We start from the raw sequence: 25,755 nt of genomic DNA, 5'->3' as shown, positions 1-25,755 counted from the left end.
ATAGGATTGCAACCTGAAATGATTTTGATATATTATGTGTGTTTCTGCCCTTGTGTTTGTTTGTTTTTTTAAATTATGATTTTATTGTTGTTATTTTTTATGTTAGTCACTTTGGTTATTTCTTATGAGGCAAGTTAATACATACGGAAAATGGGACAGATTAATACCAGCTATAAAATGTGTCAACATCCCTCACTGCCCAGAAAGACAGACCAACTGGATTTTTTTTAATAGAAAAGAGACATTTTCATTAGGTCATATGTAGTATGCATTGCTACAAGATTTGAATTGTACATAGCTAGATAATCACAGAAGATGAGAACAGATTCTTCTTCAGTAATGTAATTTTCTATAACACAAAATTAAATGCCATTTTGTGTTTAAAGCAGTAATGAAATAAGGGAAACTTGCACCTCAAATGAGCAAAACAAAAAGGAGAACAGCTTCTGGTGTTCAATGATGCAATACTTTTTTATTTTAACTTGCTGCATTTAGGAGCAAAACACATTTCAGGAGGTTGAAAAGCTTGCAAGTTCCTTAAAATCCAATCAATTCAAGAAGAAGGAGAACAGAGCATAGTTGCATCTTATCATGCACCAAAAAGGCCAAGGAAGAGCCATCCTCTCAAGCAGCTGATGCAGTGAGAGCTCCCCCTTCTGTATTCAACAACGAGAATGGCTAGCCACATTAGGTGTCAAGAAACAAATAGCTAAAGGATCAAAACTGTTTCCACATAAATCAGCTATAAAGAACCACATTCTTGAGTGGAATAATTTGAGGCCTGGATTCAAATTATTTCACTGTAATCATAATATTATGCACACAATTATGTGATAAAGAACAAATATTTAAATAGAAAGGTTTAAGTTATAGGTGTCAATGGAGCTGAGCATTTTACTAAATGAAGCCTTATACTAAATCATGCCTTTTCCTCTGGCTGGTGGCAGCCTTCTAAGCATTCACAGACAGGGATTTCTCCAACCCTGCCACATGAGCTTCTTTATTAACTGGCAGTGCTGAAGACTGAACTCAGAACCGTAGACATACAAAGCATATGCCCTACCACTGTAACTATATTGCTGTTGAGCCTATTGAATTAGCTGGCCAGTATAAGTCTAAATGAATGAATCTTAAGCATAATGAATGTTCATTGGGTTGAAACTATGAAGAGAAAGAGGAGAGATGTTTTATTAAGAGATCAATTAGCTGGCACTCTCCTTTTAAAATATTTGCATACTATTTTATCTTTTAAAACCAAAGGTGACAAAAGTTGAAGCTGTAGAAAAAGTAATATAGTGGGTATATCAAAAAGCAAATAGGCAGGCAATGGTAAATAAAAATAATTCTAACCTTTATTCCACTTTGAACAAGCTTGTGTATGTCCAGAAATGGCTCCTTTATTAAATCCCCTTCAGGTGTGAAAATCTTTACATATCCCTCTTTCTCCAGGATGAACAGGCGCTGTGATCCATCTCCACAATGTGTTGCTCCAACAGGCTGCCTCAGGCCACTTGCAACCTCATGGATGCAAAAGCAGTTGTGTTTATGCTTCCTTAAAAAAAGTAATAAAACACCATTTTTGTTATACCTATAGATTACTGCCTCCCTATTTAAAATTTCCTGCAAGAAAAGCAATTTGTAAGACATCAGAGCATGTGTTACAATAGGCAATGTCTTGCTCCTACTATTCACATGGTTAGCTGTATTCAGTAGGGCAAGCAAAGACAATGTTTGGTATCACATATTTCAATCTGAAGGTGAGGTAGCTTTCAATCTGACAGAAAGTGACTGAGGGAGATGCGATAACATGCCTCAGCTGCTGGCTGCCCAGTCCCTTGTAAGCCAAATTGGTCACCAATAGTCCAGGACTGCTATGGGAGCTAACAACAGGACTAAGGTCTCCTGATATCTGAGAATCTCTCTCAACTATTTGGACACAGATACTACCTACAGGTAGGTGACATCACTCCAGGTGAAGGAAGGAGGTAGAGGACAGCTACAAGTGGGGGGGGGGGTTGAATAGAGAGGCAAGGAGGGAGCATTTTAGAGGTTTTGGTTGGAGATTTTGGCTGAAATTAACTAGAATTGGGGAGGGGAACTGTTGAATGTGTGGCTTATTTGTATTTGTTGTGCTCTGCTTCTGTGTTCGCACACATAGGATTGTGGTGCACACAATGGTAAGTGAAAAGTAATGGGCAGATGCATAACTGACCCATAATCTTACTTAAATGCAACATGTGATTAATTTCTAAATGCCAACATATTCAAAATTAAATTAAAAACAGCACACTATTTGAAAAAGGACTAGGACTAACTTTTGGAATTGTTACAATTAACAGTAATTATAAACAGAACAAAGCCCAATAGCTTGTAGAGATAATATATGCAACAGAATGTTATATTATTATTAAATTTTATGCATTATATAATACACTATATATTACAGGATAATATAATACACACCTACATAAATATTATTTACAGATTTTTTCCCCAGAATTGGAGGAATTAGGGGCAAATATACTTTTATCTGAATTTTAACCTTTTAAAAAAAGGGGGGGCATGAAGTATTAACCCAAGGGGTCAATTGACCATCATGGGGTAGTATAGATGTTAGAATTAAAACAGGAACTTGGAAAAAAGAAGAGAGAGACTGAAGCAAATTTATGAAAAATGAGACTGTCCTTTCAACTCCAAACTCATGCTGACCCTAATCTCTCTGTGTTCAAAACACAGGTTAAATTTCCCATTACCCTGGGATGAGTACTAAATACTGAACACATAAGAACCCTTCAGCCTGGGGTGGGTGGGTTAATATTTGCTGTACTAAACTTAAATGATGGAAACCCATTTTTGGTCATAAGTGGATAATGTCGATGAGGGGCAAAACAACAACCAGGAGTGGTTAACTGATAAGAAATCAGAGGGGAAAATCAAATTACCAACAATTAAATTTAGATAACATTTCAGATAACACATCTGCAATGTATTTGATCCAGAATGAAGTCAATGAATCATTAGTAAAGTACGTATTACACAAGAATTCAATACATTATAAAGAATGGACTGCTAACAACAGCAAGAGAAGGCAACATCTGGATGACACAGCTGGGAAGCATAAGCAAAGACTGACTCAACTCAATGTCAACTACAAAGATTTGTCAGATTTTTTAGATTAAGCAGTATTTATCTTTATGAACCTGCTGATATCTTCTACTCTGCCATATTCATCCATCTGGTCCAAATAGTTAGAAGCTGGTCCTCGAACTTGTTTTCTTGGAAAATCTGGAAAGCACAAGCCACCATCTTTTCTTGTATAATAGAAGCAAAAATCATCCGCTGTAGTTTGGAGAAAACCTTTAAAAGTGAAGGAAAAAATGTTTAGCTTATTAATGAATATGGATATTTTGTTTTTAAATATACAGATAATGAACTGTATTTAAAGCTAGTCCTACTCAGAGTAGTCCTACTGAAATTATTTGGTCCAAGTTAGTCATGTCTATTAATTACAATGGGTCAACTCTGAGTATCAATAATCCAATGTTTCCATTTTAGGAATTAGGCCGATCAAAGAATCTACAAACAGAAGCTTTAAAATATTATTGCATGCAAACATCTTATATACAGTTATTGTGTTTTTTTAAAAAAGAATGCAATAATGATTTTCATTTGTATTTTCATTCTGCTACCTATTTTACAAATGATTGTTCAAAAAGGCCCATCAGTGTAAAAACCAAGGGTAAACAGCAAGAGAATTTATGATACATTAAAACGTTGTGGCATATGAATGCCTTAGCAATTCTTAAAGCCACTTAGATAACACCAATGAAGACAATAGAGCCATTCACAGCAGTCACTAAAATCCATAACTATTGCTCTATGAAATAACATTCTCTTGTGAACACTTGCCATTTCTCCACTAGCTCCACCTTTAAATTCCAAGACACTCCACTAGTAGAAAACAGAGAAGCAGAGCAGCTGGGCAGCCACAAAAATTACGGACTCTGGTCTAGTCACTATCTCATAGCCTAACAGTGCAATCCTAACCATGCCTGTAAAAGAAGTAAATCCTACTGAATTCAGTAGGGCTTACTCCCAAGTAGGTATGGTTAGGCTTGCAGCCTAATTTACCTCACTTTATTTTGAGGATAAAAGAGAGGGTAAGTACGCCACCCTAAAAACTTTGGTGGTAAAGTGGGTAAAATGTATTTTTTTTAAAAAATAACCTGCTAAACATTTAGCTGAAAGCATTTAATATGCATGGGTTTGTGTCAAACATTTGTTACAAGTTTATTTTTCTTGATTGGTGACTGCATATTTGCAGTGAAACACCATCTTATGAATAAATAGATCAAGAAAGAATCTGATTAGAAGACATGCCAAAAACTCAGAATTAGAGTCAACAATGAATAAACCACACCACAGTGCTAATGTATTTACAAACATAATTTACAGAAACAATTAATGGCAGGATATCCAATATCAAAACAACAATAAGGCACAGTCAGTGTGGTCTCATAATAATACAACTGACTGCCTGAGATGGAGTTATACTTCTACCCAGTTTGCTGGATGATTAAATGGATGCATGATGTTTCAGCTTTTCAGCCATCTATGGTTTCTCATTTGCCATTCCTAGGAATCTAATCCAGATGAATTTTCATTTTACCCAATAATACCAAGCTCAATCCCCCTGCAGAACTCATATTTCCATCTACCTATGTGGAAATTGTTTGCCCCTTAATGTTCTCCTCTCTTAATCTCCCTTTCATTATGAACATGTACTTCTGAACTGTATCTATATGGCCAATGAATTCTGTGTTTGAGGTGCTCCCTTTTCAGCAGCAGGTCACATCCTCCCCATACACATAAAATACCGTATTCTTTGCAACATAACACTCACTTTTTTCCTCCTAAAAAATAAGGGGAAATGTCTGTGCGTGTTATGGAGGGAATGCCTACAGGTGGCATGCCTACGGATTTTCCTCCTCTAAAAACTACGTGCGTGTTATGGTCGGGTGCGTGTTATAGAGAGAAAAATATGGTACATGGCTTTCCCTCATGAATCCTTGCAACTGTAATGGTGCTTGGAATTGCAGTTCTGAAACTACAGTTCCCAGGATTCTTTGTGGGAAGCCATGTGCTTTGCATATATAGTGTGGATGTGACCTCACAGACAGAAATTGAGGTAAATTGCCCACCTCCTGCTTATCCACCTGTTTCTATAGATTCCCCTTGTCAGTCTCAGGGTCCACCCAGTGACACAGGAAGTCACAAAGCCCCTTAGCCAGTATGGCACCCTGATTAGAGTGTTAGACTAGGACCTGGGCAAAACCAGGGTTCAAATCCCCTGGGGTGACTTTGGGCCAGTCAATATTTCAAAGCCTAACTTCCCTCATAGGGTTGTTGTGAGATAAAAATGGAGCTGGGAACTATGTGTGCTACCTTGAGCTTCTTGGAGGAAAGTTGGCATAAAAATACAATAATAAAGAAGCAAAGCCTACTGCCTTTTCAAGATCTTGACTCCCTCATTCTTAGATTTCTGCTTCTCCTACTCTTTCGGCTCACAATCCCTCTAGCGTCACAAAACAGATCAGCCAAGCACAGACAAAGGCTCTTCCTAGTACCCTGTTCCACTGTTACATTAAGGGAGTTCATCCAGTAATTGTTAGAGACTTCACCAAGACATCACTTCCAGCACTAAAGTCCCCTAGTGCTTGATAGATAAGGATGCTTAGACTTCACTCACTGATATGGACATCCAAATATTTGAGGTACTTCATCACAGATAGAACCATGAAAATGTGATGCACACAAAGTCCAGGACACCCTGTCTGGAAGGTGGCCATGTTTATGCCTCTTATCCCAGAGGCACAATACAACATCTACTCTTCTTCATAAGAAAAACAAACATGATAATAGACAGCAAACCAAGCCACAGCTCTGGGGAAACATGAGGATTTATATACACTAAAACCAGTCTTGAAATGAAATTGACAGAGGGTGGCATCCAATGAAGTGTGTCTGCTAGTGTAAGGACTTTGGACAATGCAGTTGAACTTCTGTTCCCTCTCCTCTCCCAGTATGCTCCCTAAATCTGCTATGGGTTTACCCATAACCCTCTAGAGCAGATCTGGGGAGGCCACAGGGGCGCATGGGGAAAGGAGTGGAAAGGAAGTTCATTGTGCAAACAGAAATACTAGGAAAAATTACTTAGTTATGCACCACTCAGTTTCCAAAGGCATTCAGGAATGTATCTCCACTTGCAGAATGCAACTGGTACTCTGCAGTACTAAGGTAAGCTTATAATTGAATGGTGATGAACTCCATCTCCTCTCACTGGATTCTTAACTTTTTCTACTGCCACTGGACAATGATGCATTCCCATAGGTGCTTGTCAACAATTTTTATTTTTATTCATATTTTCTAGCTCAACTAGAAAAGAAGGATTTAAATGTGTATTGCTTATGCATTTGGAACATGTAGGGAAGAGGGGGGCACCTGCGGGTATAGGGAATAAAAGAACAAGCTATATTCCCTTGATTCACCCAGTTTTTTTTAAAAAAATGCCTACATTTAAAAATGGGGATGTTAACATAACTTTATAGGTAGCAAAAACAAATATACAAAATTAAAATGGCATTCCAACCCCTCTTCCAAGTAATTTTCCACTGAAAATTGAATCTGAACCTGAGTTCAAAGGACTTTTTTTTTTTACCTTTTCTGGTGATAATGCATTTTTATGACAAATATTTGTTTGTGACTGGTAGAATCAGTTGTGGGGTGCTTTGATCCTTTGCACTCTAATTCAGTGTCCTTTATAAGCCTATTTATTCCTGGTTAATGTTTCTAAGTTATTCTCAAAGCCTGCCATGATTTTGTGACATTTTGGTTGGTCCTGTTGCCCAATTATGAAGTTTGGATTTTCTTCTTCACATGGGCCAACACAGCTACATTTCCATTTTGAGATATAACAGGCTGTTGTAAAATTTCCTTTTGTTTCCCATTCTCAGGAAAGCAATAAATGTCAGCTGAATAAAGCCAGGTACTAAAAAAAATTCTTTATACATATTTCTTATGGATTCAGCTGTTAGGAAGCAACACCAAAGAGTCCTATGACAGCTTAAGGTGAACAGGCCTAAGCTTTTGCTCACTAGAGATTTTAGGTTGCAATCCTAACCTTACATGGTAAAAAGCCCCAGGAATTCAATAGGACTTACTTGTGAGTAGACATGGTTAGGTTTGCTGCCTTAAGGCAATTGAAGTTTATGCCATAATCAATTTGTTACTCTTGTTGTTTTTGCTGAAGAAGACTACTCCTCTGGCAATTGTTACAGATCTTAGAAAGAGATGCAAAGATCAAATAAACTGAAATCTATATGTGTTTTCTGTTAAAAATTGCTCCCCTCCTTGGTTTTAATATCACAGAACTATAGAAATGAGCCATCAGTTATTTGTCCCAGAAACAGAAACCAAACCTCAGCACACCACTTTCAGGAACCATTGAATGATCACTCTGCCAAACAAATCAGTTAACTTGGTTGGACATGGGTGTATTTTTTTATTTATTTATTGTCCTTGTGGCCCACTTTCAGAACAAGTCTTTATAATGATTATTAGCATCTGATTGATGTAGGAAAAATCCTACTCTAGCTGATGCTACAGCATGTAAGCCATTTCCTCCAAAGCCCAGTGCTTAAAAGTTATGTTTTCATCTGGTTATCTTTCAAGGCAACCTGGGTGGTCACAAAAAGCACTTGACATCTTGATGCACTTCAGCAGTTTTACATATACACAAGCTCTGTAGGAAAATAAATTTGTCATTCGTCACCACATATGTTGATCTAGGGAGTGAGGCTCTTTCGACTCCAGCTCCTGTGCAGCTCAGATCGCTCTCTCTCCACTTCCTTTAGCATTTAGCATCTTATTCTTTTCATAGCGTGAAAGAAAATTTTCCTCAAAAACAATGACTTTTGTACACACACACACAAAATGTTAAAGTTTAGCAGGATGTGCTTCTCATATGTGATAATTATTATTTTTATTTAAATAGTATTAAGAATAAATAAAAATAAAAAGAAATTCTTCTTAGTGGCCTCCAGCATGAGCCAAACATTTAATCTAATCTGTTATCGCTGCTCAGCAGGCAGTCTTGGCAACTCTGATCTATTCTGCTTTGCTTTGGGGAATGCAATAAAGAGCAAAGAACAGCTGGTTTAGGAAAGTCTTAGAAACGTCTCTGTAGTTTACAAAGACAATAATAATATTTTCATATTTGAATGAGTTTAGATACATGTTAAACCACACCAAAGGGGAAAATCAAGCCTTTTCAAAATGTTTTCTCAAATCAAAGAACACTACAAAAATGTTCTGCGTCCCTGAGAGTTAAAAGAAATCAAGAACACTGTACACAAATATTCTTTTGAAAAGCCTTTTTTCCAAAAGTGCTTCACATTCGCCTATGCCTTGTTTTAACTCTTATTATTTATGCAACTTTTTTTAAAAAGCTGCACAAATTTCATAAATAATTATTATGCAACTTAAGGTGTGATAGAGTTGCACCCGCTAATTTCTTCTACTCTTCACATGACAGTGATTGCATTCAGATGAAATACCAAACCATAGTTTGGCTATAGATAGATGGGCAGAGCTAAGGAGAGTCAAGAATCAAGCTTGAGCTATCCTCCCTCATGTGCTAAGGATTTTAAAGTTGATTTCCTGTTTGTCAACAAACCATAGTTTCCCATTGTGTCCAAGTGCAGTGTACTATGGTTTGCTCCAATGACAGTTTGCTCTTAAACCAAGATCCCAAACCACAGTTTGATCCTAGTTTAAGAGCAAACTATGATTTGAGCAAAATATATTCATTGCTTTTGGATCTAAGAGGAAGTCACTTAAGAATCCTCAGAGGAAGGATGGAGAACACAAGGCTGAGACTCAGTTTTACACAGTTCTGTTTGTGCACATTAGTGCCAAACCATGGCATTAAGAGTCTTACTGCCTCAGCTTTCTTATACAACAACATAATTTGCACTTTTGAGGTAAACATGGAAAGAGATAATGCAAGGAAAAACAGCTTTGCAATTACCATATATAGTCACAACTTTGTATTTCAAAAGGTGGTACAATATCAGAGAGCAGGACACAGTTCATTTTGTTGATAGAGATAGACAGAAACATTTTAAAAAGCAACAAGTAGTGTCTGTGGCCCAGGCAAATTAATTCTCATAAATTTAAATGGAAGGCATTTAAGCACTGTGGAACAATCAGTGGGAATTAAAAGTGTCTGTCTTTGGCTGCACTGTGCTCATAATCCTTTGCTAGGGGACAGTAGCATATATGTTACTGTAAACAAAAAAAGGAGAATAATTTATGGTAATTAGGTTAAAGTTGGAGCAGCTGGAGGATAAGACACCCCCTGCAAAACATTTTGATAGTACAGAGAAAGGTGATAGTAGACTACAGGGACAATCCAGAGAAAGTTGAGTGTTCCTAAAACCCATTGGTGTCAAATGACTTAAGCACAATGTAAATTTATCTGGATTGTGTCCCATGTATGGTCACCATAGATATCATGGCCTAGATTCTCTTCTCTGTTACATAATACATTAAGAATAACATTTACTATGCTGTGGTCTCATACTGTATGTTTATCAAACACCAGTATTTTGCCCAATGTGTTTAGCAACACCATGGAACTGGTCCAAATCCTACAAATATGTTGAAGGTTTGCTTTCGTCCTCTAGATATGTTTAACTTCTATTACAACAAAATCAGCTTTCTTAAAAGGACAACAAACTTTCTAAAAAATCAAGTAGACATCTCATGTAGTCTTCTGAGTCCATATTTGTATTTCAATATTTCAAGTGAATATTTCTTGTGAACATTTCTGAGGCATCAGGCATATGGGGGCTCCTCGCTGATGATTTAACACCCACTATTCCACCTGAGGCTGCCTGTGACCTCTGATATGGCCCTTTTAGCGCAGTGCTTCAAAGAGGACAGGACATCAACTTCCTTTATTGATACCTGGCACTCCCCTGTTTCTTTGCTTGCCTTTCCTTTGATCCTCTATTTGGACTGAGGGGTTTTCCCTGGTCTTCCATTTCTCCCTATGGCTGGGATTACTTTCCTCTGCGACTTTGTTTGAAACATTCCTGAAAACCCAACCTTTTTTATTGGTCTTCCTCCCTTACTGCTTTTCTGGGTGTGTTTTTGTTGTTGTTTGTTTTTTACAATTTTTTAAAGTGTGATAATAATACTAAACTTACATCAACAATTTCTCCCACATACCATTTCCACATTTTGCATATTTTTTCTATGTCCCCTTCCTCAATGGCTTGTCAATATTTAGGCTGAATGTCTTTGGGCAGCTTTCAATTGCAACTAAATGCTTAGTTTATTTTAAGTGCTATACAAAATAATAAATATTGTGATGATGATGATGATAGCTCCACTTTGAATCCAAATTATAGGGTTGAATCGAAAGAACCATGAGTAAAAAATAAAAAACCTACTAATGCTATTTTGTAAAGAGTGCTGTAGTTGGTTAGGTTCGATAGCAGTTCCCATTCTTCTGCTTGTGCACAAGAATATAGGAAGATGTCTTATAATGAGTCAGATCTCTGGCCCATTCAGCTCAGTACGGTCTGCACTAAGTAGTGACAGCTCCTCAGGGTTTCAGTCAGGAGTCTTTCCCTGCCCTACCAGAAGATTGAACCTGGAATCCTTTGCATGCAAAACATTAAGCAGTGACCCTTTTATAGTATTTGCAGAAGCAGGAGAATAGTTTCAGATTTAGTTCCACTTTTCTGACACTCCAGCGAAAGGTATAAAACAGGCCTCTTCTCCATGAGAGATCCTCAGAAGAGAAATAATAATGCACATTCTGAGGCTCTTCATTTGCACACAGGTGTGATGCTTCAAGCCAGAAGCAAGTTGTCAGTTAGGTGCTGGTCTCTGCTTTCTCTGGGAACACCCACTGGGAGCTCTCCCAGGTCCTGCAGAGCCTGTGCTCAATCCTGATTTACCAGAGTTTGCACTCTGGACCTGTTGCCTAGATCCTGTTGCCTTGAGACTAAGCAACTGGATGAAGGGCAGTGCCCAGGAGTTATGGCTTAGTGTCCCATGGGGAGAATAGGACAAACTGTACACTATGCCAAGTTAACATAATGAATTTTAAGAAAAGAAACACTTAACTGTAGATGATCTGATTATCTAGATCAAATTGTAAGACCCCTGAACAGTATTTTCTGAATAAAACACATTAGGATACACATAGGATGCTTTGCACAATGTGTTAGCAATAAAAGGTATACACAATTATAACACGTTACTATTTACAATGTTGATTTACCTGGTATGTGACCTCTGCAAGTGTAATAGAATTCTTTACAATAATCCTTGCACAGGAAAGGAAGGACTAGTTCTCTTCCCAATGCCTCCTTCTCAGTTGAGTGGAACAGATTCTGAGCATTCGGCGAACAGTGTGCACATTTGATTTCCTGCAGCATCTTCACACATTCTGTGTTGTTGGTAACTGAAAAGATCTGCAAGCCACAAACCAGAGAAATATAAGCTTTCCCGCCTTCTGCAAAAAGGCCTGTGAACTAATGCAAATATCTGGTGCCAGTTTAAGCAGGGCAGATATACAGGAATACATGTAAAAGCAGCAATGTCACAGGCAAACACACATAAGTCAAAGCAACTGAGCACCCATAATTCACCAGTATTTTTAGCATGAGTCTGTGCAGTTTTTCTGCAGCCCTGAAAGCCAATCGGTTTAGTCAAAAGCCAACTCATTGCCAGCTCTAGAATGGGATTGCTTAATTATCACTGGCCCCATATCATCTTATGAAGTTGATCTACAGCACAGTAGAAACCACATTCATCAACAAAAATATGAGTATTTTTGCTTTTAACATTTGGAACACTATCTGAATGAATGCACAATGTATAATGAACAGTCACTGAAACTTGTCATAATTAAATTCATAGTTGAATACAAATAGAGAACCTTAGGCTTAATGACTAAACTTTCCCTTTTGCCAGCAACACATCCATAGAAATGGCCACATCCTGCTTTGGTTTTCATTCCAATCTGATCAACGTGGGGATACTAAACAGAGAAGCTCATGAAGGTGGTAGTGGTAGCTGGCTACTGCGTTTCTGATAGGTACAACAGCTGTTGGTTTATATGGTTTAGATTGTTTGGCATAGTGATGTCACCAAATCTCATATTTCCTGTCTTGTCGGTATGAAACTTGGAGGCTCATAATGTTTCAAATATGGAAACATAATTTTCCTCCAGTTTAGTTTTCAATACAACCTGGTGAACAATTTAGTTTATTTTCACCTTTCTATGGTCATCTAAATCCTCTCTTTCTTCCTTCCCTCTCCCATGCATGACAGTCCTCTGTGATATACTTACATGGCACACTCCATACCAGGGATGGTCAACAGGAAGCCCTCAGTCTATGCTAAAATATATTAATCTAGTCAACAGATTTTTCTAAAAGTGGATTGTAAAATATTGCTAGCAGTTGCATTTGAAATGAAAAGAGTTATCAAAAGGTCTTTCTTTCTTTGTGTGTGTGTGTGTGTGTGTGTGTGTGTGAGAGAGAGAGAGAGAGAGAGAGAGAGAGAGAGTGCATGAATGTGATTCCAGACTTTAATGTTCCAACACTCTTTGGATTTTGTGTGTGCCATAACAGGGAAATCCTTCCTCCCAGATGACACCAACTTTATTAAATGACCCCATCCCTCATAAGAGAGATTTTCCACCTGTAGGCCACTATCTGGAGAATATTATGACTCCCCCAAGAATATAGAAATTGGCCAGTAAACCCTTTTGCATTGAAAAGCCCTACAGTCAAAAAGCAACTGCATTTATACATTAAAAAAAACATGACAATATTTCACTCCTTACATGTTCCCATTTATTTGTAACTTATTACCTGAAAGTCAAATGTAATATTTATTTCAGCATGCATATGGATGTCTTTTAATATTTTTTTTCAGATTTTTAAAGATATAATATGGATAATGTCCCAGCCACATTCTGCATTCTGGGAGATTTTACAACCTAGAATCAATTTGATATTCAACACTTAACAATGTTATTCAGACCATGGAGTATGTGGGATATGTGGTGTTTCAGTCTCTGTAACGTCATACTGAGCAGTTCTTTTGGAAAGAGTGCAGTAATTTTTCGCTACATTGCTCCATTCATTCTGCTTGAATTAAACATTTTCTATGCCAAATCCAGCTCTATTACTTAATTCAATTTGGAGCCAGCCCATAATTAGTGTATATTGTATCATGGCTCTTCTGAGACACCACAGTACAGTAAAAAAGTTTGGAGTCATCACATTTATTGGCTTGGTGGCAATCACATAAAACTTTGAGTCAAATTAGATCAGAGAGAGTGTTTCATCGTGCTAAGTGATCTGTCAGTGGTTTCATTACACTTGTGCCAGTGAAATGCACTCAATTCACTGGAACTGTCTTAGCAAAAAACCCCACCTAAATTTAACCATATGACATTTTAAACCACTTGCAAGCATATTTTTCAAGATAGCCTGCACTTGTGAAGCACTGACAATTCAGAAAATTGTACAGTACTCTCCTTTAGCTCTATTATACACTGTTAATTGTTTAAATCCCCCAGTGTGGCAACTGTCTCAGCACTAGATTTTGGCATCTCAAAGCGAAGATGGCCCTTCATTCTTAAGGTCTTAAAGGGTATGTCCAAATGGAAGCTTTCTGCACTTCCAATTCAGCAGCACAGTACACAACTTCTTTTCCTGGCACAAATGACTGCTACATCTTCCATGGAGGTGGAGGTGGCACCACTGCCAATGAAGGAACTGGAAGTGATGGAAGCACCACAGATAAGGGATAAAGAGCATGATGAGGAGAAGGTAGCACTGAGTTGTTGGTAACTGCCTGAATGCATCACCTGATGTCACCAGGCCTGAAAAGAAGCCGCAGCTTGGAAAAGGGAAGCTAAAACTGTCTGAGTCTAGCAGGAAGCCATAACCAGGAGAAAGACACATAGTATGCTGAGATGAAGTGGTACAGATTTTTTTATGTTAGTTTGACCACAGAGAAAAGAAAAATGCATCAGACTAGGCCAGGCAAAAGAAGTCCACAAATAAAACTCAAAAGATGGACAACTTATTACTCATTAATTGAGAGATTGCCTTATCCGTTATATACCCAGTAGATCATTGCAGTCTGTGGGAGAGATTCTCTTTCAAGTTCCAATGATCTTAGAAGCCTTTTCCACAGTAAGTCAGAACAGGGGTTTTTGTGTGTGGCTCCCCTATTCTGTAGAACTGTGTTCCTCTCAAGAGGAGGCACTCATTATCTGCATTTGCAGACAACTGAATTTGTTTATCCGATAAGCTTTCACAGCTTGGATGAAAATGCCTCTGCCATGGGTCTCTACTTATGTAGATATAAACTTTTAGTTTTATATCCAGTTATTTACTGTGTTGTTTTTGGCTGTGTTTTATTGCATTTTGTACATCATGTTAGGATGTGTATGTATGTGTAGAATATGATTAATAAATTATAAAATTAACATTACACATAGTTTCCTGATGGGCTGTGCATAGCTCAAGTTTTACCAAGAGGTAACTGCTGTGTTTTCTTCTAGGCAGCTGCAAGATTTAAGCAGCTGTTGGAGGTAATTCACTAGAATATTCAAGCTCTGAGATAATTCTCATGGAACTCCCCTCCTAGGGTAATTCTAACAGCCTCCCTTCTGATTTCTGCAGACAAGTAAAAACACTGTTGTTTAAAAAACAACAAAGAGCATTGTGGTACCTTAGAGGCTAACAAATTTATTATGGCATAAACTTTTGTAGATTACAGTCTACTTTATCAGGTGCCTGAATTTACAGGTATATACATACACAGGGAGAGGATACTGTCAACAGGGAAATGAAATTCAGAAAAAGAATACAGACAGTGATAATTACATAATGAAGAGTGGCAATTCACAAAGCAGTTGTTAATAACACAGACATCCTAACTTTGGTAAGACAATTACCACATACAATGCACTAAAATATTTTGCTTCAAAGGAAATCTGATCAATCTGATGAAGTGGGCTGTAGCCCATGGAATATTGTGCTGTAACAGATCTGTTAGTCATTAAGGTGCCACAATAAATAGCATTGGCAATTAAATTGACCACTGCAGTACCCCTCATAGGAAGGACCATGGGGTTAAACAACATCCCCAAGCACCAGTCTCTGAAGATGACCATCCACGTAGGACTGAAACCACTGTAAAGTGGTACCACCCACTTCCAACTCAGACAAATGCTCCAGAAGGATACTATGGACAATGATATCAAAAGTCTCTGGGATATCAAGGAGAATCAATAGCATCATACTCTGCCTGTCTCTCAACATACAGGGCAACCAAGGCAGTTTGCATGCTAAAGCCAGGCCTAAACTCCAATTGAAATGGATCCAGACAATCAGTCTCATCCAATAGAGCCTGGATCTGGTTAGCAGCAACTTACTCAATGCTGCTCAAGAAGGGGACAGTAGCAGTCAGTCAATAAGTTGTTTAAATTCTCTGAATCCTGGGAGCATTTCTTATGTCTAATGTCTTCCTTTAAGCAGTTAGGGATAACACAGAGATGTTAATCACCTCCCTGGCTGAGCTAGCCACCCACTCTTTACTTAGTTTTCATTAGCCATGAAGGGCAAGGGTCAAGAGCAAATGTGGTCACCTATGCAGATCCAACAATTTTGTCCATATTCTCAAGCCATATCAACTTAACAAAACAGGACATGATAGCGTTCTGGATATCTGTTGAGAGTCACCTGCTGCAGTGAAAGGCATGGTGGATACAAGGGACAGGGACATGGTTGGCGCTGTGGTCTGAACCACGAAGCTTCTTGGGCTTGCCGGTCATAAGGTTGGCAGTTTGAATCCACGTGATGGAGTGAGCTCCTGCTTTGTCCCAGCTCCTGCCAACCTAGCAGTTTGAAAGCATACCAGAGCAAGTAGATAAATAGGTACTGCTGTGGCAGGAAGGTAAACAGTGTTTCTGTGTGCTCTGGCGTTTGTCACAGTGTTTTGTGACCCAGAAAGCTGTCTGTGGACAAACGCTGGCTCCCTTAGCCTGAAAGTGGAGAAGAATGCTGCACCCCATGTTGAATTTGACTGGATTTAACCATGCAGGGATACTTTACCTTACTTGGATACAAGGGATTTTATCCCCAAAATGCTTTACAAAAGTCACAATGAGTCACATTGGTTCATCCACCTCCTTTGGGCCGAGTATAAAAGGCTCCATACTACCCAAAAAGCTCTGTTGTGTGGCATAGTGAGGATGCAATGGAGGCAGCAAAGTGCTTCTTCATTATATTCACTGCTATTGAAGAGACTCAATAATGAACACTCACTAGCGTTCAGTTGCATTCATCTGGATTTTTCTTCTACGTGTACTCAAGCTGTTCCATTGCTCTAAGCTCTGGTGATACCAAGAAGTCAATTTGGCTCTACCAAACAGGACAAGGGTCTCAAGGGCACCCATAGTTCACATCATCCACCTAGTCCACAGGTTAACCAGGATTTTGACAGCAGTATCTCCCAGAGTAGCCTGGAACCCAATTGGATCCATCAGCCTCCAAACAGCAGACGATTCTAATAGGTCTCCAGCTGCTAAAGAGGGAGAAAGCAGCTGAATACCTAAATCTGAACAGAAAATTATAAGACTATGACAAGCAACTGAAGTTAACCCCCCCCCACTTTCAGATCACCCTCTTCCCAGCTGGTGGACCAGATCCAGAGTGTGGTCTGCCATATGCATTAGGCTGATAGCATCCCATGGTTATTATTGTGACCACAGAAGTCCTGAGGCATCCAAGATTTAGTGGCCTCAACATGAATGTTGAAGTCCCCTAGGATCAACAGCCCGGGGTGGGACAACACTACTTCCAAGACCACTTCTGTTAGCTCAGGCAGAAAGACTGCTGGGTGGCAACCTGGATGGTAAACTAGAAGAATCCCTAATCTGTTCCAGTTGCCCAATAAAAGGCACAGACACACTAGATTCCCACTCAAGAAAACAGGAAGCCTGGAGAGAGAGAGATCCAATTTCTACTGTCACAGCAACCCCTCTTCCCTCACCCCCAAGTTTGCCCTGACACTGTACCAAGTACTCAGGTAGGGAAAGGTGGGTAAGATCAGTTAAACTCAGCAAGTACTGGTAATACAAGCCAGGTCAGCTTCACCATTCACAAATTGTGAATGAGGGAGATTTTACAGTGGTACTTAATTTGTTCCGGAGGTCCGTTCCTAACCTGAAACTGTTCTTAACCTGAAGCACCACTTTAGCTAATGGGGCCTCCTGCTGCCACTGCGCTGCTGGAGCACAATTTCTGTTCTCATCCTGAAGCAAAGTTCTTAACCTGAGGTAATATTTCTGGATTAGCAGAGTCTGAACCTGAAGCATCTATAACCTGAGGTACCACTGTATTTAAAACTGACCTGGTACTTAATAGTAGCATCTGAGGGCTGGCTGATAACAACAACCACAATTACTCTGGCAAGAGAAGAAGCTGGCACAGCCACCAACTCTCTGTGTCAAGTCCCCCTTACCTGTCATGACCCTTCTCTCACACCATACTTTGTCATTGCAACTGGGGCCTGCTGAGCTCTCCCCAACTGATCCTACTGCAGACACATATCAAAAATCATCAACCCAAGACTCAAAAGAAAAATAAGACCCCAGACTGTGCTTTTAAATTTTAACTGGGCAAAACAGCCAATGTCACAGAATAAAGGCCCACATAAAGCCCCTCATTCAGTAGATTAATATCTACTGGTGGTGGCCCTTGCCCTTGAGTCCTCCCCAAAGTGGTGCCACCCACATCTGCCCAGCTCTTGCACTCCCAGCTCCCAGAACTCAAGCCCAGGCAGGGCTTCCACCCAAAGCAGCAAGGGATGGACTTCCGCACAGCTGACAGTGGAAGGCCAACATTGTTGGGCATGAGAGAGAGGAGAAGCAGAGCAGCTACAGAGCAGCGGTTGGGCAAGGAATGCCCACAAGCAACTTGGTAGTTGCAGCTGCTGCGTCCTGCAAAAATTTGGACTACTGTACTGCACATAAAATGAACAAAAGCTGACTAGGATGTAATTTTTGTGCCCTCTTTTTAAATATCTCTCACTACATTACTTTCTTCCCTTTTTACCACAGTATTTAAGGCTCTTGGGACACTGGGATTCCTCTCTCACAGGCCTTGAGCTGCTAAGCTGCCCCTGTTTGCCTCCTCCAAAAGCACAGGAAGCCGCTCTGTAGTGGGCACCCCTGGAATTTGACACTCCAGATTTGCCTAGTTTGTATTTATGGTTGGATTGGCCCTATGAAATGCACATTAAGGACACACTCACACAGGGACTTCCCTCACCTATGGTGGCACACACACACACACACACACACACACACACACAGCATCAAAGGTGTGCCCAGAGAAACAGGCCTAATGGGGTGTGAGGAAGTCTCTAAGTGAACATGCCCTACTTGATCTTGTCTCTGTGTGGTATGTTACTTCATACTGCTCTCGTATTGCAGACTTAGCCTACTTTGCAATATATGAGTTCTGGTACACAGGAAATAGGCTTATACCAACTCAGCTTTATGCCAACCCAATACTGCCTACTCTTGAGTGGCAAGCTGCTCTTAGCCTGAGGCCATTCACATAATCTGTTACCTAATACTTTTGACTAGGACCTTCTGCATGCCAACCAGGTGTTCTACCACTGAGCTATGATTCCTTCTCAGATTACAGATCAGTTACCTGAGATCCTGTTAACTGATGATGTCAGGGACTGGGACTTTCTGCATGCATCAGTTCCTACAGACCCTGTTTCACTCACTGGCAAATCTGTCATGGGCATGGCAAATGTGGATTAATCTGAATAAATGTGCCCCTCCCCCCAAATGTAAAATGTATCTTTAAGAATGAGCATACATTCTTTTTAAAAAATCAGATTTGTTATACTCAAACTAGTTTGCTGTTTCCAAAAGCCATATGTAGAACCATGAAATTATAGTGGCTTAAGCTTACAGTATGCTTACTAATTATTATGCCTACTGACTGATTCATAACATATGTTAACTCATCCTTTAATCTCTACCCAGGAAGCTGAAGCCAAGAGAAGACAGGTGAGATAAATATGCAGGGACTTGTAGTTTACAAAGTTGGGTTGGCACTATTAAGCTAAAGGTGAAAGGGAGCATAATTTCTTCTGATATAGGAGCATAATTTCTTCTGATTTTACAAGAGAATCTGGCCAACACAACTTGTACCATTTCACATGGGTGCAAGGAGGCAAGTCAGCAGAAAAATCATAGCATTCAATTCTGGTGTTAATATGAAGCAGTATTTGGTATACGAGTAATTATTCCTGCGAACAGAATGCTTTCAAGATGGTTCAGCTGCTAGTTTCAGCATATGCTTCATTTGGTACTATAGTACTAGATTATGTCATTAAGGAGTTCAGTTTCAATTTTAGGACAATATGTAAATAGATCATTGTACCAAGACAGCTGTTACAGGGACCCCAAGATGAGTTATTTGTTTAGTTGGATGTGTTCAACAATAGCTTTTGTTGAAGAAAGAGCCAGAGCAAACAAATGATTGTAAAAGGGCACACTTGAAAACAATTACTTTTCACCCATTCCCTGACAGCCTTGGCTGTGAAACCAACCAAGGTAGAGAAGATCACTGTGTTTGACAGCCTGTAAGAAAACTTAAAAAACAACAACAACAATGTGCAAAACTTTAATATGTCATTATTTGCTTATGAATTTAGAAACACAAATGGTAAATGGAGAATAATCCAGAGCACTAGAAGGTAGGGATAAAATGTCAATGACATCATGCAAACAAAAACAAAATAAAGATGATAAAGGGAGACTGTAATTTCATGTGTCTGTGCATTTTCTGTTGCAGCTTCGCACTACTTAAGAGGCTGGCAGCATTTCATTAGAAATACAGATCAATAATTTGATCATTAAATTGCCAGAGGGTTGACAAATGTAGTCTTAAACCAAGAGGCTTTTTGTGATTAGAAATGACTGCTGAGTGTGCTTCATTACTTTTAAAAACTGCTGAAACACTTCTTTCTTATCACACTTACCCTTGTCTGTGGGTGGGTATATCATAAGTGCAGTGTCACAGCACAGCCATAGGGACGTACTTCCTGGAGCATTTCCAGAGCACCCTGTTCAGAGTCTGCTATCACTAAATCTACTAGACACATTTTGCATGGAAAGTCATCATTATGTGTCACGTGTATCAGAAGTGGCAAACTTTCCAAAGCACACTTACCTGAGAGTAAATCCCATTGAAATCAATGGGACTTGATTCTGAGTAAGCATGAATAGGCTTGCACTGCACATGAAAATGGAAAAAAGGCATATTTTTGTCCATCTGGTACACAGACGTGCAAAAATGTTTATTGCCAAGTTTTGTTTAAATGAATGATATGATATATATGGATATGACATAGCCTGAAATGATGGGTTGAGATGTACATTAAATCATGTCCTTCCAGTTAAAAGTGTTTTTAGATGTCACCAGCCACAAAAGAAAGAGTGCTAAGAAATCAAGTTCTGTAGCTGGGTAGAAATGCAACTATTGTGTAAAGTCTGTCTCACCTTTAATCCACCACAGAGAGCTTATTTATTGCAGGGAGATTTCAGAGAGTCCATCCAGCAGATGCTGCTGCTCATTTCTAGATGTTACTAACAGGATAAACTAAGGACACCCCCCCTCCACGCTTGACTCTGGCATTTGTGGGTTTCAGTTAGAGACTTTAGGAGGTTATCTGAATGTAGTTAGTGTGTAGTTTAATGTGATTACCACACAGGAGCTTTGCTGACACTACCTCTGGCCAAACATGCGGAGAAAATATTCAACCAAACTCCTGCTGCATCTGGTAAGAATAGAGTTTCCTTTGCTGAAATCCCTGCAGCAAAGACAGCTCTCGCTCATCTGGGAACAGAGGCGATAGGACAAATGCTCTCTCAAAAGGCATGAGCATTTGGACAGAGCTGGGGACTGAAGGAGAATGATGTTCTCCAGTTTCACCCATTAGCGAACCAACCAACAAATACAATGGTGTTGTTGTTATTCTTTTGCCATAAGCAACAGGACTCTGTGTGTGGGCAGCAGTTTAGTGGGGAGGAGGATAAGTCGACCCCTTTTTGTCCTATTGATTTTTTCCCTATTTGCATGACTTGAGCAAATTAAATGATGCAATATGGCTTTTTGTTACAAAACAAAGTGAGAGATACCACCCAGACACATATGTTGATTCGTAGAAGCTGTTTACATGAGAATGGAGTGAAATCTACCGTGAACTGAGCATAAAAATTCGATTCAGGCTGGGTATTTTTTTTTTATTATGCTTGGGCCAGAAAGACTGAAACACAAGTTTTCCAAGACGCTCTCAGACCTTGACAACTGCAGTGTTGTAACGGAGGAATTCTTAATTAAACCTAAAAGCTGGAAGGGGGAGCAGGGGGAAAGAGGGGGCAGTGAGAAAGACACCTGATTGTTTATTTCACGTGCAGTGATTCTCAATGACATTTATTCATCACGTTTCCCTTCCTAGATCCAGCATTACACTGCCCTTCTGATCGAAACAATAGCCTGAAAAACTTAGAGAACACCAACACGCTGGAACGCTGAAGAACAGCAGACCCCTGAACAGGCGCCCTTCTTATTCCAGGATGCCTAGGATTTTTCATTTATCCTCAGAATGCCATCAAGTCTAATGACGTTAAAACTGTCATGCTGCAAAAAAAGCAAATTCTCTCTCTCTCTCCCTCTCTTTCCACACACACAATCCAGTAGATACCCTCCTTTTATCCCGTTTGAGAAAGATCCATTTGCAACCGCTCCAGTTTGTCGAAGAACAACTTCAGGGAATCCTCTCCCCCCCTCCCCTTTTCTCTCTCCAGAGCAAGGGACCGACCTAATCGGTGGAAGAGCTCGTAAAAAGTTTGCAGCGTCCTGGCATCATCTGCTCTCCCAATCACCATCTGCTACCCGAAGTTTCCTGACCAAACATGTGGAGAGAATCGTACACACGTTTCTACCCTCAGAAAAAATAAACGGGGAAACCACCGCCACCTTAATTTACAGTCCCACGGCTGCCAGGGAACGTTGATTGACTCCAAGAAAACCCTCCAGACTTTATTGGCAGCATCTCTGCCCCCCCCCCCATCCAGTCCCATGTCTCATCCAGACCGGGACGAAAGTCTACCTGTTTTCTAACTCAGCTTCTTTCTGCTCTCTTCTAGATGGGACCACCTGACAATTGGGGCTTCCAGGGGCTGCAACATCCCTTCACTATACAGTAGTACACAAAATTTCCCAATTTTACCGCCCCCCCCAATAAGTTGTTATCCTAGATTGTTAACCTGCGGTCAAGGTTTGGGTTTTTTTTTGTACAAACTATCTGCCCCGCGTCCAGATTTTGACATCGCCACTCTCTGAAGACCCAGCATCAGCGACCATCCAAAACCTTGTAAGACATTTTCCAAGGACTGTTGTGCTTGAGGTACAACAGAAACCTGCAGGAACCAACACACACACACACACACACACACACACACACACACACACACCGTGCTGCTGAAATTAGCACCCCATCCTAGAAGAGACGGAAAGGAAACAAGGGCACAACAGTATCAATGGTGCCAGTATCCAAGAGGAGCAGCGCTATCTTTCTTGCACGTTTATGCTCAAAACTAAGTCAAACTATACTTAATGGGGCTTACAGTGCGAGCCAATAGAATTTCACTTGCAAGAAAGTTCAACGGAGTTTATTCCCGGGCAAAAGTCCGTTTGGGATTGCAGCCCTCTCTCCTTTGCTAAGCCTGAGTTTGGGATAACATGTGGGTTGATGAAAAAGATATGGGCTCCTTGGCCAACAGAAATCAGTCCAGGTGAAGATATCTACCTACCCCCCCCCCCCACTTTCTCCTCTACTGCTTCGTGCATCTGATGAAACACCCAAGCTCAGGCCACATTTGACACCTCCCCAGAGCTGCTGGCCTTCTCACCACCTTTGCAAGCACAGATACAGGTCCACCTCTCCTTGGTTCTCCCCAAGGAGTCTCCTTCCACCCTCCCAGATCACGAGGAGGACCCCCCCCAAAAAAAAATCCTCCTCCTGCTGCTGCTGCTCAGGTGAGCCCCGGAGTGTGCAGCCCTCCCACCCGCCGCCGCGCGCCTTACCTTGTTCTCCACGTGTAGCGAGCCCTGGCTGTCCGCCCTGGGGCAGCAGGAGAGGCGAGGGTAGAAACCCCGGCACATGAGTTCCCCTCCGAGGGGCGGCTCCAGCAGCATCAGCCTCCTGTCTCGCTTCTTGAGGCGCCTGGGGGGGCTGCCGTTCAGGCACCTTCTCCTCTTGGCCCCCCCGCTCTCCCCAAAGCGGGCCTCCCCCTCGAAGAAGCAGAGGACCACGGCCACCAAGAGCAGCTGGAGCGGGAGCATCTTCAGAGCGACCATGCCTCCGCGAGCTTCGCTGGCAAATCCCAAGGCAAATCCAAGAGCGGGAGCTTTCCGTGTGGTGTGTGTGTGTGTGTGGGGGGGGGAAACCCCTTAGATCCGGGGGTGGAGGGGGGGGAGAGAAAGAGACAGAGATGATGGGGGGGGAGAGGCCTCCAAGGAGGGAGCGAGTGATGTCTGAGGGACCAAAAAAAGAGGGGGGGGGAGAGTGCACGTCGCGTGTGGTGTAAGGGGGGCGAGTGAAAGGTGCCGCGCAGTTTGCGCGGGGAAGTTTGCGCGAGGGCCGGTTTAGTTGGCGCGGCTGAGGCGTCGAAATTGCCGGCGCGAAGGGCTCCCGCGTTGGCGCGCGAAAGAGAAGACGAGGAGGAGGTGGTGGTGGTCGTGGCGGTGGTGGCGGCAGCAGCAGCAGTAGCAGCAGCAAGTCCCTTCTGGTCGTTCCATAGAAAGGCGGCCGCAATTCAGCGAGGACAGCCTGGCTGGGGTGATGCCTCCTCTGCTGCTGCCGGCGGGAGCTGGAGCTCACTAGGGCTCTCATGTTTCGCTCCCTCTTTTCTTCTTATTTTTAAGCAGCGCGCGGGGAGGTGCTGCCACCGCGCGCCCCTTCACGTCACCGAAAAGAGGGACTAGCGGGGAGAAGAGCGAGAGAGCGTGTGCGTGCGTGCGTGTGCGGCCGTGCGCGCGCGCTGGGGGACAGAGGGGAAGCGGGCGGTCACGGGGCGCGAGCGCGCGGGGAAGGCGCGCGCGCGCACGGACGAGGCGACTGGCGGGCCGGCTGGCTGACTGCCTGAGGGAGCAGAGAAAGAGAGTGGCGGGGTTGGGGGGCGGTGGGTGCGGGCACATAAGCAGCAGCCACCGTTGGCTGAGAGGAAGGTCCGGCAGCGACAATAGCAGCAGCCGCTGTGAGGAGGGACAGGAAAGAGGCGAGTGAGGAAACTTGAGGGAATAGCCAGCCCGTGGCCCCAGGGGCCCTTCTTGAGCAGGACTCAAGAATAGAAGGACCCCCCCCCACCACCTCGTCAAAAGATTTATGCATCGCAAGGGGGGTGGATTAGATGACCCTCTTGGCCTGGTCTAACTCTGCAATGCCTGCAGACCTCCTGTGCTTTCAATTAATTCAGTATAGTGTGAGGTAGCCCACTTGGCCGCTCTGCAGAACTGGCACGGTTACAGGTGCCGCATAATACTCCTCCTGCATTTGCAAGATCTTTTCATGTGGCAGAAGCTACACTTTGCAACTCCCTGCCGGTTGGCATCAGGCAGGCGCCTTCTCCATACTCCCCCCCCCTTTTTCTTTGGCACCTGCTAAGAACATTTTTGCTGAGGCAGGCCTACCGGATCTCGACATGTAGTTGTTGAGGTGTCTTTACTGTTAATTTTAATATTAACACTAATACAGTGGTACCTCGGGTTACATATGCTTCAGGTTACATACGCTTCAGGTTACAGACTCCGCTAACCCAGAAATAGTGCTTCAGGTTAAGAACGGACCTCTGGAACGAATTAAGTACTTAACCCGAGGTACCACTGTAATGTGATTTTAATATTTCCTGTAAACCTGCTTAGAGGTATTATTACAATCAAGTAGTGTATAAATTTTGTTAAACAAATTAATAAATTAAATGTCCTCTCCTGGAAGCCCTCACCTTCAGAGATTTGGTGGACGGCTACTAGAGAGAGGAAAAACTCTGGGGTTGTGTCTGTCTTTCTGTGCTCCATAATAATAATGATGATGATGATGATGATGATGATGAATCTCCTTCCCAAAGGAGACCCACCTACTGCCTCTCCAGCTATTCTTTAGGCACTAGACCAAGTCTATCCTATTTATTTGATTTGCTCCATATGGTTTTGCATCCCCAATGGATGTTGTCTTTAACACTACTAGGGTGTTTTTTCTTTTTTCTTTGTTTCTCTTTTAATTATGTGATTGTATATAATGATGCATGTCTTTGGACTTTAATTGTTCATTGCCTTGGATATCAACAACAGGAGATCCATAATTTTCAAATAAGTAAATAATGTTTTTGTACATATTTTATCGCCTTTCTTTATCCCTGTGAGATGGAAGGGGCCTAGCATGGACTGAAGCACCCAGAAACTGGCTCCACGGAAGCAGTACATGGGTTACTTCAATTAGCGAGCAGCCTAATTGCAGTTTTTAATGGTTCAGCCCACCATCGATGAAAACCTGTTCCTTGAT

The 25,755-nt window shown here is 41.4% G+C and overlaps 1 protein-coding gene across 2 annotated transcripts in view; it reads right to left on the bottom strand.

The window, feature by feature from the left end:
* Positions 1 to 23,649, bottom strand: part of HHIP (hedgehog interacting protein) — a 79,700-nt gene extending 56,051 nt beyond the window's left edge. The window contains exons 1-4 of one of the 2 annotated variants that reach the window (XM_082237642.1): positions 23,283 to 23,649; positions 11,357 to 11,549; positions 3,201 to 3,357; positions 1,351 to 1,552 (exon numbers count right to left, since the gene is read on the bottom strand). In XM_082237642.1, the coding sequence (XP_082093768.1) occupies positions 1,351 to 1,552; positions 3,201 to 3,357; positions 11,357 to 11,549; positions 23,283 to 23,555 (825 nt within the window). In that variant the 5' untranslated portion in view covers positions 23,556 to 23,649. The remainder of the gene's footprint in view (positions 1 to 1,350; positions 1,553 to 3,200; positions 3,358 to 11,356; positions 11,550 to 23,282) is intronic. The other variant, XM_082237643.1, reaches the window with a different exon arrangement.
* Between the last annotated feature and the right edge of the window lie 2,106 nt (positions 23,650 to 25,755).

Source organism: Podarcis vaucheri, assembly GCF_965113315.1.
Source record: "Podarcis vaucheri genome assembly, chromosome: 9".
Lineage (NCBI taxonomy): Eukaryota > Metazoa > Chordata > Lepidosauria > Squamata > Lacertidae > Podarcis > Podarcis vaucheri.
The sequence above is the reverse complement of the archived record's forward strand: the minus strand, read 5'-3'. Positions and strand labels throughout refer to the sequence as shown.